The following is a 14,955-nucleotide window of genomic DNA, read 5'->3' as shown; positions in this document are numbered from 1 at the left end:
GAAAGCAATGAAGAGTTTTAGATTCTTTCCAGGTAAATTAAGAGATTCAAAACTGAGATACAAACTTCCCTCAATTCTAATATTTATGGAATTGTTTAATAGAAACTAGTTGTCTTCTTAGTTCTTACATTCCAACCATTGTTGCCATATGTTTTCAGTCATGGAAGGATGAATTTAAGAAAATTATGATGGAAATAAAGCTTCTTACTGTCCTTTTGTGTATGACAAATGCTTGGCGATTTTTTGCTATATAAACCTCTTTAACTTATTTCTAATGGTTTACTGATTCTAAAAACAACAAAAGCAATGCAGTCAGAATGCCTCAGTGCCTCTAAGAATAAGAATTAGCAATCAAAGGGCACGTGTCTAAGCAGTGTGCCTTATTCTAAATAAGAAAATTGACATTCCATTTTATATATCCCCAATTTCATCAATTTGTTCCCTTTTTTTCATTTAGATGCAAATAGGTTTTTTCTTAGTAGCTTCTTATTGTGAGGGTATACCCTTAAGAAATTGGTGCATTTTTCTTTTAAGAGTGATAACTAATTTAGTAGAATTCCTTAGTATTGCAAATTCTTATTTGTGATGTTATATTTACTAAAGAAGCCATTCTGATTAGCACTGCAAAAGTTTGGATGAAAGAGAATTAATTGCATTGCTTTAGATTATTGCTTATAATCTCCCTTAAACTTGACTTTTTGTTTTAATTCCTGCAGGACTAAGGTATTAAAGCATGATTCAATTAAGGACTACTGAGATGTGATTAAACCCAGGATAAGGTTGCCATCTCAGAAATCTGTAATGATTATTAAATAAAGTTTAAGAGCTTGTAATATTTGAATTACTTTTTAGTGTACCTTGAACTAATTACTATGAAATAAGTAACTTTATATTTCTTTTCTAGATTTTGATGCAATTACAGATCCTATAATGAAAGCCAAAATGGTGGCCCTTAAAGGCATAAATAAAGTGATGGCACAAAACAATCTGGGCATGCCACCAATGGTGATGAGCAGGTAGGTGGAGGGGCTGCTTGTTTTTACTGGATATCTAGACATTCATGAAATCATTACTAGTTTTTAGAAAAAAACATACAGAAAAGTGAAAGCCCTTGTTCTAGGAATGAACAATACAATTTAAGTTGTCATGGCATCAGGTTGATATGATCAGATATAAAATGCTGTACCAATTTAAGAAATTAGTGTAAGAACCAGTTTAAGAGCATTAGTCTCAAGGATGGTAAATGTAAAACATCTTAAAAAGATTTGGAAGATTGGATTTCCTGATAAGTCAAAGTATTTAAGTCTGTGCTCTTTTAAATACCTTTAGAATTGTTGATGTTATCTAAGATTTTTTTCAGTTAAGACACTGAGTGATTAAAGCAATTATAAATTCAGTTCTAAAATAAAATGTTCCCAAACCGGTTTTGAATCAGAAAAAGAAAGTTACAAGGAATAGATAAGAGGACAGTTGGAAGTTAGGAGTTACAGAGTTTGTCTTTTCTCTCTTAGAAGAAAAACAGAAATGATGCATTAAAGAAGACAGTAGGGGTTATTTCAATATCTGAATTTTTGAAATTATGCCTTCTAAGGGTTATTAACCACAGGGCACTGTTTCTTAAATTTTGATCATGGACCACCATGAGAATTATGGGATAGTTTTTTTTTAAATGCAGATTATTTTGCTCTACTGCAGACCTACTAAATAAGAATATCTGGAGATGGTTGCCTGTATGTCTGTATTTTTAGCAAGTATCATGAGTGAGTCTTATGTGTATTACTATATGAGAACCTCTGTCAATAAAGTAAGCATAGAGCCTCAATTTAGTCTAATTATCTTGTTGAAAAACTTTTACATAAAAAATACGGATGATTATAGAATTGACTATAAAATTTGCATGAATTTAAGATGTATATATTTCAAAGAAATTTGAATTCTTAAGGGTATAGGTTCTTTTCAATTGTTGAGATACTTTGGACATGGTTAAGAAGCATTTTTGAGATTGAAGTAGAGATAGTGGTTTCTAATGATTTTCATTATTGAGCAATATTTATTAACACTATTTCTCTTATCATAGAGGTTCCTGTTTTATGTCTTGAATCTTTTTGGATTCCAGTGAAGCCTTTGAAATTCTCAGAATGTTTTATATGCAGAAAATTTAAAACATAGTATTACAAAGGAAATGATTATACTTGAAATATAGTTATTAAAATATAATTAAATTTATGGTATATGTGCTCCTTAAAGTATTAACAAATTTAGAAATAAACCATAATTTGAAAGTAATGATGAACATAACTAATCTATTAGGTGCCTGCAACACTTGATAGGAAAATAATGTCTTTTATTGGTGATAGTCGTGGTACTGCTAATAATATTGTAGTATCTATGTATATTCAAAACAAGGAAATGCTGAGTTTTGTTTACCACTTAGTTTTGTTTTTGTTTTTGTTTCTGAGATGGAGTTTTGCTCTTGTTGCCCAGGATAGAGTGCAGTGGCGTGATCTTGGCTCACTGCAGCCTTCACCTCCGAGGTTCAAGCGATTCTCCTGCATCAGCCTCTGGAGTAGCTGGGATTACAGGCACGTGCCACCATGCCCAGCTAATTTTTGTATTTTTAGTAGAGACAGGGTTTCACCATGTTGGTAAGGCTGGTCTTGAACTCCTGACCTCAGGTGATCTACCTGCCTCGGCCTCCCAAAGGGCTGGAATTACAGGCATGAGCCACTGCACCCGACCAGCACTTAGTTTTAAATATGGACCTCAGAATTTGAGGCCTTTCAGCATCTGATGCTCTTTTAGCATCATGTGTCTGCCGGTTAGATACATTAGTCATGTATCAGGTATATGGCTTACTATTCTACTGACTGCTTTGTAGAAATGGAAGTGATATGTTGAGTTAGGATGATAGACCATGTGTGATATTCGGATTAGAAGATCATTTAGACCAGACCTGTAGCAGAGGGTAGGGTGACAGATGAATGAAAAACCTGAGTAAAAAATTTAAAAACATATTCTACATCCTAGTAGTACTTAAATAGTAATATACAGCATTTGGAATACATTTTGAAAATTGTATGTATATCTTGATATATTAAAGCATTTGATAATGCTAGAGGAAATATTTTCATGTAAGCAGTAATGCTTCTGTGAAGTTTTTATAGTTTTAATTAGAATGAGTAACATTTCTCTAAACACATTTAACCATGCAGACTGATCTCGGTCAGTCGTCAGTTTTTGATTTGCTTTAACATTAGATAGAGAAATGTATGAAAATGTATGAAAATTCTTAAATTGGGAAATGTCTTTTGTTTTAGAATATAGAATAACTAAGGTCTCAATTAGTTTTTAATAAAGACTGGAATGAGAAAACATTTCCTTAGAGTTTATGTTATAAAACTAAATCAACTTATTTTTATTCTGAAGGCTTGAATTTATCTTATCGTAAGGTGGAGTGAGGCACATAATAGAGAGTAAAACCTCTAGAGTCAGTCTAGCTGGCTTCTTATTGCAGCCCTACTAGTCCTTGTGGCGAAGGTTATGGAATACCTCTGAATCTTACTTTCATCATAAGTAACATGAGGGTGCTAAGAGCACACACTTTAGAATTACAGTGAGGGTCACATCTGCTCAGTACATGAAAGGTAGGGCTTTAGTGTTTCGATGAAGAAGAAATTGCCACTATTCTTCTCTGGAAGAGAAAACTGTTAAGCACCTAATACAGTTTTTAATTAATATTAATAATTTCTAAACGCTCATCATTTGATACTTGTGTACCCTGTTTTGACAGATTCCCTTTTATGGGCCAGGCGGTAACTGGAACACAGAACAGTGAAGGACAGAACCTTGGACCACAGGCCATTCCTCAGGTAACACTGCCTATAATGAGTCACTCTAGAATGCACGCTTTTCTGTTTCCCAGCAAACTCATGCTTTAGAGTAAGGCCCCTGCTAGAGAGTAGTATTAGGTTTGTGCAGAAGTAATTGCGGATTTCACCATACACCATTTGCCAGTGGCAAAAACCGCAATTACTTTTTCACCAACCTAAATAGCCTTAGAAGACTGCCAAGACATATTAGCACAGCCAAAAGTAACCAAAAAGACATTTTACTGCTTTTTAAACAAAAGACAAATTAAGGTTAAAAAAATTGGCTGTGATTTCTGAAAAGGATGTATATACTTAAGGGTAAAAAGTCACTTGATGGCAAAACCAGATGCTCAGGACTTTTGGTTTTACTTTTATTTACTTATTTTTAACTCTAGAAGGACATTTTCATGTCCTGCATTTTAGAATTAAACTCATTATATTTAAAATGTAAAACTTCTATAAATACTAGAAAATGGCTGAGCACCGTGGCTCATGCCTCTAATCCCAGCACTTTGGGAGGCCGAGATGGGCAAATTATGAAGTCAGCAGTTTGAGACCAGCTTGACCAACATAGTGAAACCCCGTCTCTACTAAAAGTACAAAAATTAGTCAGGCGTGGTGTCGCGCACCTATAGTCCCAGCTACTTGGGAGGCTGAGGCAGGAGAATCGCTTGAACCAGGGAGGCAGAGGTTGCAGTGAGCCGAGATCACGCCACTGCACTCCAGCTTGGGTGACAGAGCGAGACTTCGTCTCAAACAAAGCAACTAGAAAACAGTATGCTCTATTTGTTTTTTCCTTTTTTCTTCCCATCCTTGTTGAAAGATATGCTATATTCTTAATGTAATATCAAGCAGTATCTGGGGAAGTAAAACTCATGTAGTATTTTTGTCAATGATTTTTTTTTAGAAAGGGAGCTACCTGCTATAATATATGTCCTGTTTTCTTCCTTGCCCTGCCAGTTATGCTTTAGATTTATTATGCTGATAATTATATTCTCATTAAAAGAGGAAACAGAAGCCATTTCATGTAATGGGAAAAGCATAGCCTTTATAGCTGAGTTTTTTAAAGAAATTATAGTTCCACTATGAATTTACTGTGCAGCTTTGGGCAAATTCTTTAGCCTCTTGTTTTTTAATATGTCAAATGTTAACTGCTTTGTAGTATTGTGAAAATTGCACACAATACATTCTGGCTGCTAGTATACGTTTATAATTATTACCTTGTATAGAGCTCATGCTAAGGAGAACTTGTGACAACTGGATAAACATTTTTCGACATTAATTTGTTAGGTGATTATCAGGGACTTGTGAGATTAATAACTGCTTGTTCAGTCACCTGGAAGAAATAAGACTTAATTTGAAAATAAAACGAATTAAATACTTTTTATTTACTTATTTTTTTTAATTTTTTTTTGGGAACAGGATCTTGCTGTGTTGCCCAGGCTGGCCTCAAACACCTGGGCTCAAGCAATCCTACCACCTCAGCCTCCCAAGTAGTCAGGACTACAGGTGTGTGTAGAAAATAAGACTAATATTTTTATTAACGTATTTTTCTTTTATATTTGTGCATGTTAGAGACATTAGTTTTTGTTATAAATAACCATGCTGTGGAGTGGCATTTAGTCAATCTGGAACTTGTGTTTGATTGAAGAAGAAACCAGGTAAACTTCATCAAAAAGTGAGATTTTTTATATGGATCTCTCGCTTAGTATTAGCCGTAATTGATTTGCCCTGTATTGTATTTCTGATGAATAATTGTTCACCTCAAGCATAATTGTTTTCAGCCAAAATCTAGACAATATAGTAGTTCAGACATAGTAATAAGAATTCAGAATTAGGTTGCCACCACTAAATTCATTCTACTTTTTATAAAAAACCTTTAAAAGATATCTTAAGAAATTAAAGGTTTTTTTCTTCCATTTCTTTTTCTTTCTTTTAAAGTTTTTTCCCCCCTTTAACTGAAATGTGGAATAAACATATTTGTAAATTTTACTTATTTTAGGATGGCAGTATAACACATCAGATTTCTAGGCCTAATCCTCCAAATTTTGGTCCAGGCTTTGTCAGTAAGTATAAATCTAATAAGTTAATGTTTTCTGGGGATTGCTTGTCTGCACTCTATGTGTGCTGTTCTAAACCTGAAGTGAGTGTAGGTACACCAGTTCAAGCCCAGGTGCCCTCCTGTCTTATTAAACATCACTGCCCTATTAGGCAACTCTTCTTCAAGGCGTGTGTTTTCATTGCTTTTTTCACTGTGCATGAAGAATTATAGTTACAGAAAAATATTTTAGTACAGAAAAACCATCTTCCCCATTCTCTTCAGTATTGTTGTTGCTGTTTTTGTATACAGATTGGGCACTTTACAGTCTATAGAATTAAACCACGTTTTGCTCTAAGAACTGTCTTCCTAAGTGACAAGGACACTAAATGGGAAAAACAAAGGGATTATACTTAGCAATAAGTTGGGTTAGCAGCATGGTGTAAAGGTCAGGTATGCAGGGTGCCCCTGAATCCTTTCTAGTTATCTGCAGGGGTCCCAAGGTGGTTCAGGATAGTGTTTAAAGTTCTCCCCAAACTGAACCTTTCTGAAATCTTCAGACTGTTTAGCTAACTTTTTTTTCACCATTATTTTTCATTTTGCTCACCTCTGCTCTCCTGGTTCCAGAAACCAGAAAGGCTTTCCTTGCGGTAGGTCTCATTCTACCAGAAGCAGAACTTCTGAAATCTTGTGAAAAAGCCTGTTCTTAAAAAATGCCCTTCAAATTTAGTAGACTAGATTTCAAGTTCATACATGTGCTGGAACTTCTGGGTTTAGGAACAAACCCAAAGTCTGACCTTTTGAAATTCCCCCTACATTAATTGTTACTATAATTTGAATACATATTTGCATTAAAAACAAGTAAAGAACTATACCAACTGGCTTTTTCTGGCTTTATTGTGCCCATTGGCTTTGGTTGGATTCTTAATGTATGACAATATTCTGTTATCATTGATGTTATTTTCAGCGAATGTCCTTCTTAGAAATGTATTTATTCATTTCTTTGTCTTGTAGTGAGTCAAAAAGGTATATTCAGAATTTCACTACATACGATGGCTTTTTTTTTTCCCCCTTGGACTGGGTATCAATGAAGTAAAGTGCCCTTTAAGAATAAAGAAGAGAATATTGGTACAAAATGAAGAGATAGAGCCATTTGGGGAGAATTAATGGCAGTTGTAAAAGTAGAAAATGTTTTGCTTGGTTAACTATTCCCTCCCCTTATTTTAAAAAATAGAAACTACAGAATAATAATTACCAATGTTTTCAAGTTTTGGATTTCCTTTATAAGTCATAGACTTTAAATTATTCCATTCTAAAACATTCTGGGTTCCCTTTCTCTCTGTTTAGGATATTTTTTCATTATTAAGAAATAGGAAAGAACTTATAAACTCAGGAAAATTAACATGGGAAGTGATTTCCTAGTCTATGCGCTAGACCTTAATGGGATATGTCTTTGTCTCTTCAAAATCTGTAAAGTCATATTCATAAAATGCATGTATATCTTAGTATGTAGTTTGGCTTGTGGGTTAGAGAATTTGTTTAGTAAAAAAAGAGAATTTCATTACATAAGTCTTCTGCTTTTCCAAGATTGGATTTGTAATATTTATAAGTGCTAAGTTAACCAGTATCTCAAGAATGTGCATTCTCTGGCTTTCTCAATTAAATGTTTTTCTAAAATCTGATATTTTATCATTACATAATGGTCTAATATTTAGTATTGTGTTTTCAAATTTCCTATTATGTGGTCATGGTGAAACTACTTCCTTACAAAATAGATTTGTGTAACTTACAATGTTAGACTCTTTAGAAAATTAACACAACTGAATTTAAATTTTTCCTCAGATGATTCACAGCGTAAGCAGTATGAAGAGTGGCTCCAGGAGACCCAACAGCTGCTTCAAATGCAGCAGAAGTATCTTGAAGAACAAATTGGTGCTCACAGAAAATCTAAGAAGGCCCTTTCAGCTAAACAACGTACTGCCAAGAAAGCTGGGCGTGAATTTCCAGAGGAAGACGCAGAACAACTCAAGCATGTTACTGAGCAGCAAAGCATGGTTCAGAAACAGCTAGAACAGGTAATAAATAGGTTTGCAAAATAGAAACTACCAACAATTAATGAGTAGAATGTTTTGGTGTGTCGTTCATTAGTGATTTTGACTAGTGATTTTTTTGACTAGTATTAAATGGCATTAAAAGTACATTGCCAAAAAGTGACAGCTCTGAGACCTCTTAGTAATTGCAGCCATAACAGCTCCAGCCTTTTACTTAGAGTGATGGTCACAGCAGATATTAAATAAATGACACAAAAGAGATTGAGTCTCATAATTTCGACTTCGAAGAACTATTTTCAACCTTGGTATAGTTGGAGACGTTATTTTTTCTGCACTAAGAAATCACTGCAAAGACCATGTTACTATTATACATCATTGAGAATATTCAACTGAACTGAGGACTGAGCTCATGGGGAGATACTGGGTTTAGTTTGGAATAAGAATTGGGGGCCCAGGGAGTATTGTTGTTTACTTGGAGTTGATATTATTATTATTTCTTAATGTTTTGGTCTTAAAATACACTGGTATACCTTATGTGAAGGACTGTTGCAGAAAAATGAAATCATTTTGCCATTATCTTCTATTATAAACCAGATGTTTATCAGAATCTTTAAACTGAATAATATACTGGAAAAGAAGAAACATGTAAAAATTTTATTTAAAATAAAACAATAGTAGTGTACAAAATGGGTTCAGAGCCAACTCCTAGGTATATTTACCCAAGTAAATTAAAAACTTAGGTTCAGGCCAGGCGTGGTGGTTCATACCTGTAATTCCAGCACTTTGGGAGGCCGAGGTGGGTGGATCACTTGAGGTCAGGAGTTTGAGACCAGCCTGGCCAACATGGTGAAACCCTGTCTCTACTAAAAATACAAAAATTAGCTAAGTATGGTGGCGTGTGCCTGTAATCCCAGCTATTTGGGAGGCTGAGGCAGGAGAATCCCTTGAACCAAGGAGTCAGAGGTTGTGGTGAGCCGAGCTTGCACCACTGTACTCCAGCCTGGTGACAAAGTGAGACTCCATCTCAAAAAAAAAAAAAAAAAAAAAAAAAAAATGTGAGTACTCTATAATGAACACTGTAGGAAGCACTTCCATTTACGTTGTCTTAACTACATCTTTCTGAAGGAGTTAGTATTATCCCCATTTTACAAACTGATTCATTGTAGAGGTTATAAATACAGCGTACATGTGGCCAGGCGCGGTGGCTCACGCCTGTAATCCCAGCACTTTGGGAAGCCAAGGCGGGCGGATCACCTGAGGCCAGGAGTTCGAGACCAGCCTGGCCAACATGGCAAAACCTGTCTCTACTAAAAATACAAAAAGTTAGCCAGGCATGGTGGCAGGTTCCTGTAATCCCAGCTGCTTGGGAGGTTGAGGCAGGAGAATTGCTTGAACCTGGGAGTTGGAGGCTGCAGTGAGCCGAGATTGTACCACTGCACTCCAGCCTGGGCAACAAGAGCAAAACTCTGTCTCAAAAACAAAACAAAACAAAACAAAACCAAAAAATCCCAAAAAATACCTCACTGTACATGTTTGCTTATAGCTATTAGATTAGGGATTTGGACTCAAGTGTCTTATCTTCAAACCACAGCTACCATGATAACGTACCAACAATAAGGTGATTATAATTCCAATTGTTTAAAACTAGGATTATTCCAGAATGAAAGGTTTCTTTTCTCTTTAAACCTACTCTCTGGGTTCATGTTTACTGTGGGTTAATATTCTTGTAAAGATATGTTTAATAAAGTATTTTTTTTTAGCACTTTAATTGCCTTCTGGCATATTTGTACAAGGTCTTTTGATGAGGGCCTAATTTTTGCATATCCATGGATCTAATCCTATTTAGAAACTAATACTTGAAAAATGGGATACATCATCTATTACATAGTTGCCAAAGATCCAGTATAATCTTATTGAGATAAGCAGTTGATGGTAATGTTTTAAAAAGTATTATAAAATATCATGGGAAAGACATGGATGACCACCTGATATATCCCAGATACTGTTGTGGGTGCTTTCTGTACTTTCTTACTACTTCACCAACCAATGGTAATTTCTCAGTTCTAATCAGTAAACTGGCCAGGAAAAATAACAAAATAGGAGTTACACAACTGTCGAAGAAGAGATCAAACACGATTATTTGCAGAAAATATTAGTCTACCTGGGAAACCCAAGAAAATACTTTGAAAAACTATTAGAACTCCTGGGTTTAGTATATTAGCATAATATTTATCTAAAAATTGAATGATATTGAAAGATATACACATCCTTTTGCATTCCTTCTTTCCCTAGCTTGCTGAATGAGATGGTGAGGTCCTCCAGAACATAGATTGCATCTTGATTGATATCTGGTCTGTAGTATTGAGCACATTGGGACACAAAGGTTTTTGGAATGAATGAATTGATACTAGTCAGCCATTATATTAGGAGACTATTTACAGACTATTCAAAATACTGCCTTAGAGCTTGTATAGATTTCAGAAATTATAATTTGAGTGTTAGCCATTAAATTGAAAGTGTTCAACAAATTTAGTCTTTTTAATCTGGGCAGGGGGTGTGATATTCGTGCTGGTAATTCATCTTGTCTTAAAATGTTGTACAATTTATATATTTAAGAAATGAAATCTTAACATTTAAATGGTTCACGTTTGAGTTGTCTGTTATTCTGACATTGTATATTAATGTAATTTCTAGGACATCAAAATTAGCTACTTGTGTAACCTTTTTTTATTGTATATTTTTTATGTATAGTATAAATAGTATATATGAGCTTCACCATAAGATTTTAATAACTGTTTTTGATATTTCATATGCGAAGCACTTTTACAGATAACTTTATAAAAATCCTATTGTTAAAGAGATTGACAGTCGTTAGTTAAGGCTTATCAATTCAGTTTTTTTGTGACTTTTGCAGTTGACCAAGCAAAATATGTTTGCTTCTACAGGGCCAAACTGCCCTCTGTGTAACCTCCATCAAAGTCATCAGCCAGTGTTTTACTTCAGTACCTATGCTGTATATAAATGAGTAATGATGCATTTTGTTATTCCAGATTCGTAAACAACAGAAAGAACATGCTGAATTGATTGAAGATTATCGGATCAAACAGCAGCAACAGCAGCAGCAATGTGCGATGGCCCCACCTACCATGATGCCCAGTGTCCAGCCCCAGCCACCCCTAATTCCAGGTGCCACTCCACCCACCATGAGCCAACCCGCCTTTCCCATGGTGCCACAGCAGCTTCAGCACCAGCAGCACACAACAGTTATTTCTGGCCATACTAGCCCTGTTAGAATGCCCAGTTTACCTGGATGGCAACCCAACAGTGCTTCTGCCCACCTGTCCCTCAATCCTCCTAGAATTCAGCCCCCAATTGCCCAATTACCAATAAAAACTTGTACACCAGCCCCAGGGACAGTCTCAAATGCAAATCCACAGAGTGGACCACCACCTCGGGTAGAATTTGATGACAACAATCCCTTTAGTGAAAGTTTTCAAGAACGAGAACGTAAGGAACGTTTACGAGAACAGCAAGAGAGACAACGGATCCAACTCATGCAGGAGGTAGATAGACAAAGAGCTTTGCAGCAGAGGATGGAAATGGAGCAGCATGGCTTGGTGGGCTCTGAGATAAGTAGTAGTAGGACATCTGTGTCCCAGATTCCCTTCTACAGTTCCGACTTACCTTGTGATTTTATGCAACCTCCAAGACCCCTTCAGCAGTCTCCACAACCCCAACAGCAAATGGGGCAGGTTTTACAGCAGCAGAATATACAACAAGGATCAGTTAATTCACCCTCCACCCAAACTTTCATGCAGACTAATGAGCGAAGGCAGGTAGGACCTCCTTCGTTTGTTCCTGATTCACCATCAATCCCTGTTGGAAGCCCCAATTTTTCTTCTGTTAAGCAGGGACATGGAAATCTTTCTGGGACCAGCTTCCAGCAGTCCCCAGTGAGGCCTTCTTTTACACCTGCTTTACCAGCAGCACCTCCAGTAGCTAATAACAGTCTCCCATGTGGCCAAGATTCTACTATAACCCATGGACCCAGTTATCCGGGATCAACCCAGTCGCTCATTCAGTTGTATTCTGATATAATCCCAGAGGAAAAAGGGAAAAAGAAAAGAACAAGAAAAAAGAAAAGAGATGACGATGCAGAATCCACCAAGGCTCCATCAACTCCCCATTCAGATATAACTGCCCCACCAACTCCAAGCATCTCAGAAACTACCTCTACTCCTGCAGTGAGCACACCCAGTGAGCTTCCTCAACAAGCCGACCAAGAGTTGGTGGAACCAGTCGGCCCATCCACTCCCAATATGGCAGCAGGCCAGCTATGTACAGAATTAGAGAACAAACTGCCCAATAGTGATTTCTCACAAGCAACTCCAAATCAACAGACTTACGCAAATTCAGAAGTAGATAAGCTCTCCATGGAAACCCCTGCCAAAACAGAAGAGATAAAATTGGAAAAGGCTGAGACAGAGTCCTGCCCAGGCCAAGAGGAGCCTAAATTGGAGGAACAGAATGGTAGTAAGGTAGAAGGAAACGCTGTAGCCTGTCCTGTCTCCTCAGCACAGAGTCCTCCCCATTCTGTTGGGGCCCCTGCTGCCAAAGGAGACTCAGGGAATGAGCTTCTGAAACACTTGTTGAAAAATAAAAAGTCATCTTCTCTTTTGAATCAAAAACCTGAGGGCAGTATTTGTTCAGAAGATGACTGTACAAAGGATAATAAACTAGTTGAGAAGCAGAACCCAGCTGAAGGACTGGTAAGTGTAAATCATAAAAACAACAACTTTTGTCTTTGTTTTAAATTATACTTACAGCAGATTAGCACCAGCAACTATATTTCCACATTATTCTACAACCTTTTTATTCTAAAGGACCATTTTTTATTTTGTCATTTCTACCTCTCTGGAACCCATGTTTTTACTTATATCTAAACTATTAAATAATAATTTGTTTACTATTTTTTAAAAAGCAAAGGCATGTATTGCATTTCATATATAACGTGATGTGTAGCAACTGGTTATTACCACATTGAGTTGATATGACTAAAGCAAAGTAAGTAAATGTCTATGTACTTTATTGTAAATAAGTGATTAATTTCCATTAACCTCTTTAAAATGTAGAGGATAGCCCATGCACCCCTATTAATACCCTTGGCACTCTTAGGGATACCACACTGGGAAGCTATTGTGTGGTTACAGTGTTGTATTGATACTTAATGTAATGTTACATGTAGATACTATTTTGTAGTTTTCCATGTATCAATTTTCTATCAGTGTTATTAACATTTATATGCTTTTTTTTTTCATTTCTATGAAGAGCTAACTTGTAAATACACCTTTACAACAATCCCTCCCCTTTATTTCAGTTAACTTCATTAAGATAGTTCCAAAACTGGAGTTTCTGAGTCATGGGAATTGGTCTGCTTAATAGCTCTTGCCTGTGTATCTTTCAGAAGGTACAGTGCCATTACCAGTGCATTCATAAAGCTGTCCCTAGAGAGCTTCTCAAATTAGATTTCGTTTTCATATTTTAATTAAGGGTTGAGTGGTATATTTAGTTGTCCAGTTTTTTCATTTTAAGATTGTTAACGAAGCTCATCTTTTTGCAAGTGTTGCCTTTTTTCTTGTCTTTGACCATTCAGTAGAGATTGAGTGTTGACTTGATAGATTTGTGTAATTTTTGTAAATTTTAGTGGTTATGCTTTTACAGTTGTCACCAGTAAATACAGGCAGCTCTCCAGCACAATCTCCATCCTCTTTCTCCAAGACATCTTACACCCCGAGGAGTACTGAATAACTTGCAGCCTTCTGTCCTTTTACCCTTCTATGTATACCACATGCTGCTGCTTTTGCCTGTTCTGTTCTCCCTTATATATGTCTGGCCAATATATTTTTATCTTTTGAAACGCAGTTCTTGAGTCATCTTTTTCCAGATACCTTTCTCACCTCTCCCAATCTCAAATATGTGTTGATGCCCATGTCCTCACATAGCAATTTCTGTTGTACCACTCAACATTATTTAAATAGCTCTTTGAAGGATGTAGACTACATTTTGAGCATGTTTATATTAAAATTTGTGCTATATAAGAATGTTTAATGGCATGGGGAACAACCACATGTCAAGTTTAAAAAGTAGCCCCCCCCCCCCGTTAAAAGGGTTTTAAAAAAAAAAATATATATATATATATATATATATATATATATATAAAATTAAGAAATTTTTAGATTCTTGCCACTCAGAGTGCAGTCCTCGGGGATCCGCAGCATCCACATCAGGTGGGAGCTTTGTAACACATGCAGAATCTCCCGCCACAGACCTGCTTCTCAGATGTGAGACTTAACAAGATCCCCAGGTGATTCCTGTGCATCTGAAGGGGGAGAAGTACTGCTCTAGGCAGGTGATTCTCAAAACTAAAGTGTGAGGAGCACCAGGAGGGCTTGTTAAACCAAGATTGCTGGGCACCAGCCCCAGTGTTTCTGATTCTGTAAGTCTGGGTGGGACCAGATAATCTGCATTTCTAAACCAGTTCTAGATGCTCTTGCCGCCCTGGAGACTTCCCTTGAGAGCCACAGAACTAGCCTGGAGATGAGCAGTCTGAGCCTGCTTTTGCCTCCCTCCATGTGACAAGAATGGCTTTTACATTTTTAAATGGTTGAAAAAAATCTGAAGAGTAGTAGTATTTTGTGACACATAAAAATTATACAAAATTCAAATTTGTCCGTGAATTTTAAAAGTTTTATATGAACGCAGCCAAGCTCATTTATTTATGAACTGTTTATGGCTGCTTTTGAAGTACAAGGGCAGAGTTGAGTAATTATGCCAGGGGCTATATGGCCTACAGAGGCTTACAATATTTACCATCTGGCTCTTTACATAAAAATGTTGCCATCCATGCGCTAAACTATTTAGAGTATAACTGGAAACTAATTTTCAGAACCCCCAAAGATTCAATGCAGAATTCATTACAGTAAGTTCAGCTACTATA

The 14,955-nt window shown here is 36.3% G+C and overlaps 1 protein-coding gene across 11 annotated transcripts in view; it reads left to right on the top strand.

Moving 5' to 3' along the window:
• KMT2C (lysine methyltransferase 2C) overlaps window positions 1-14,955 on the top strand; it is a 312,192-nt gene that overhangs the window by 271,734 nt on the left and 25,503 nt on the right. For all 11 annotated transcript variants that reach the window (XM_058428262.1, XM_058428277.1, XM_058428284.1 and 8 more), the window contains 5 exons: window positions 905-1,016; window positions 3,791-3,869; window positions 5,872-5,935; window positions 7,750-7,982; window positions 11,009-12,727. In XM_058428262.1, the coding sequence (XP_058284245.1) occupies window positions 905-1,016; window positions 3,791-3,869; window positions 5,872-5,935; window positions 7,750-7,982; window positions 11,009-12,727 (2,207 nt within the window). The remainder of the gene's footprint in view (window positions 1-904; window positions 1,017-3,790; window positions 3,870-5,871; window positions 5,936-7,749; window positions 7,983-11,008; window positions 12,728-14,955) is intronic.

Source organism: Hylobates moloch, unplaced genomic scaffold (genome assembly GCF_009828535.3).
Source record: "Hylobates moloch isolate HMO894 unplaced genomic scaffold, HMol_V3 SCAFFOLD_1, whole genome shotgun sequence".
In the NCBI taxonomy this organism is placed as follows: domain Eukaryota; kingdom Metazoa; phylum Chordata; class Mammalia; order Primates; family Hylobatidae; genus Hylobates; species Hylobates moloch.
This window is presented reverse-complemented; position numbering and strand designations above follow the sequence as displayed.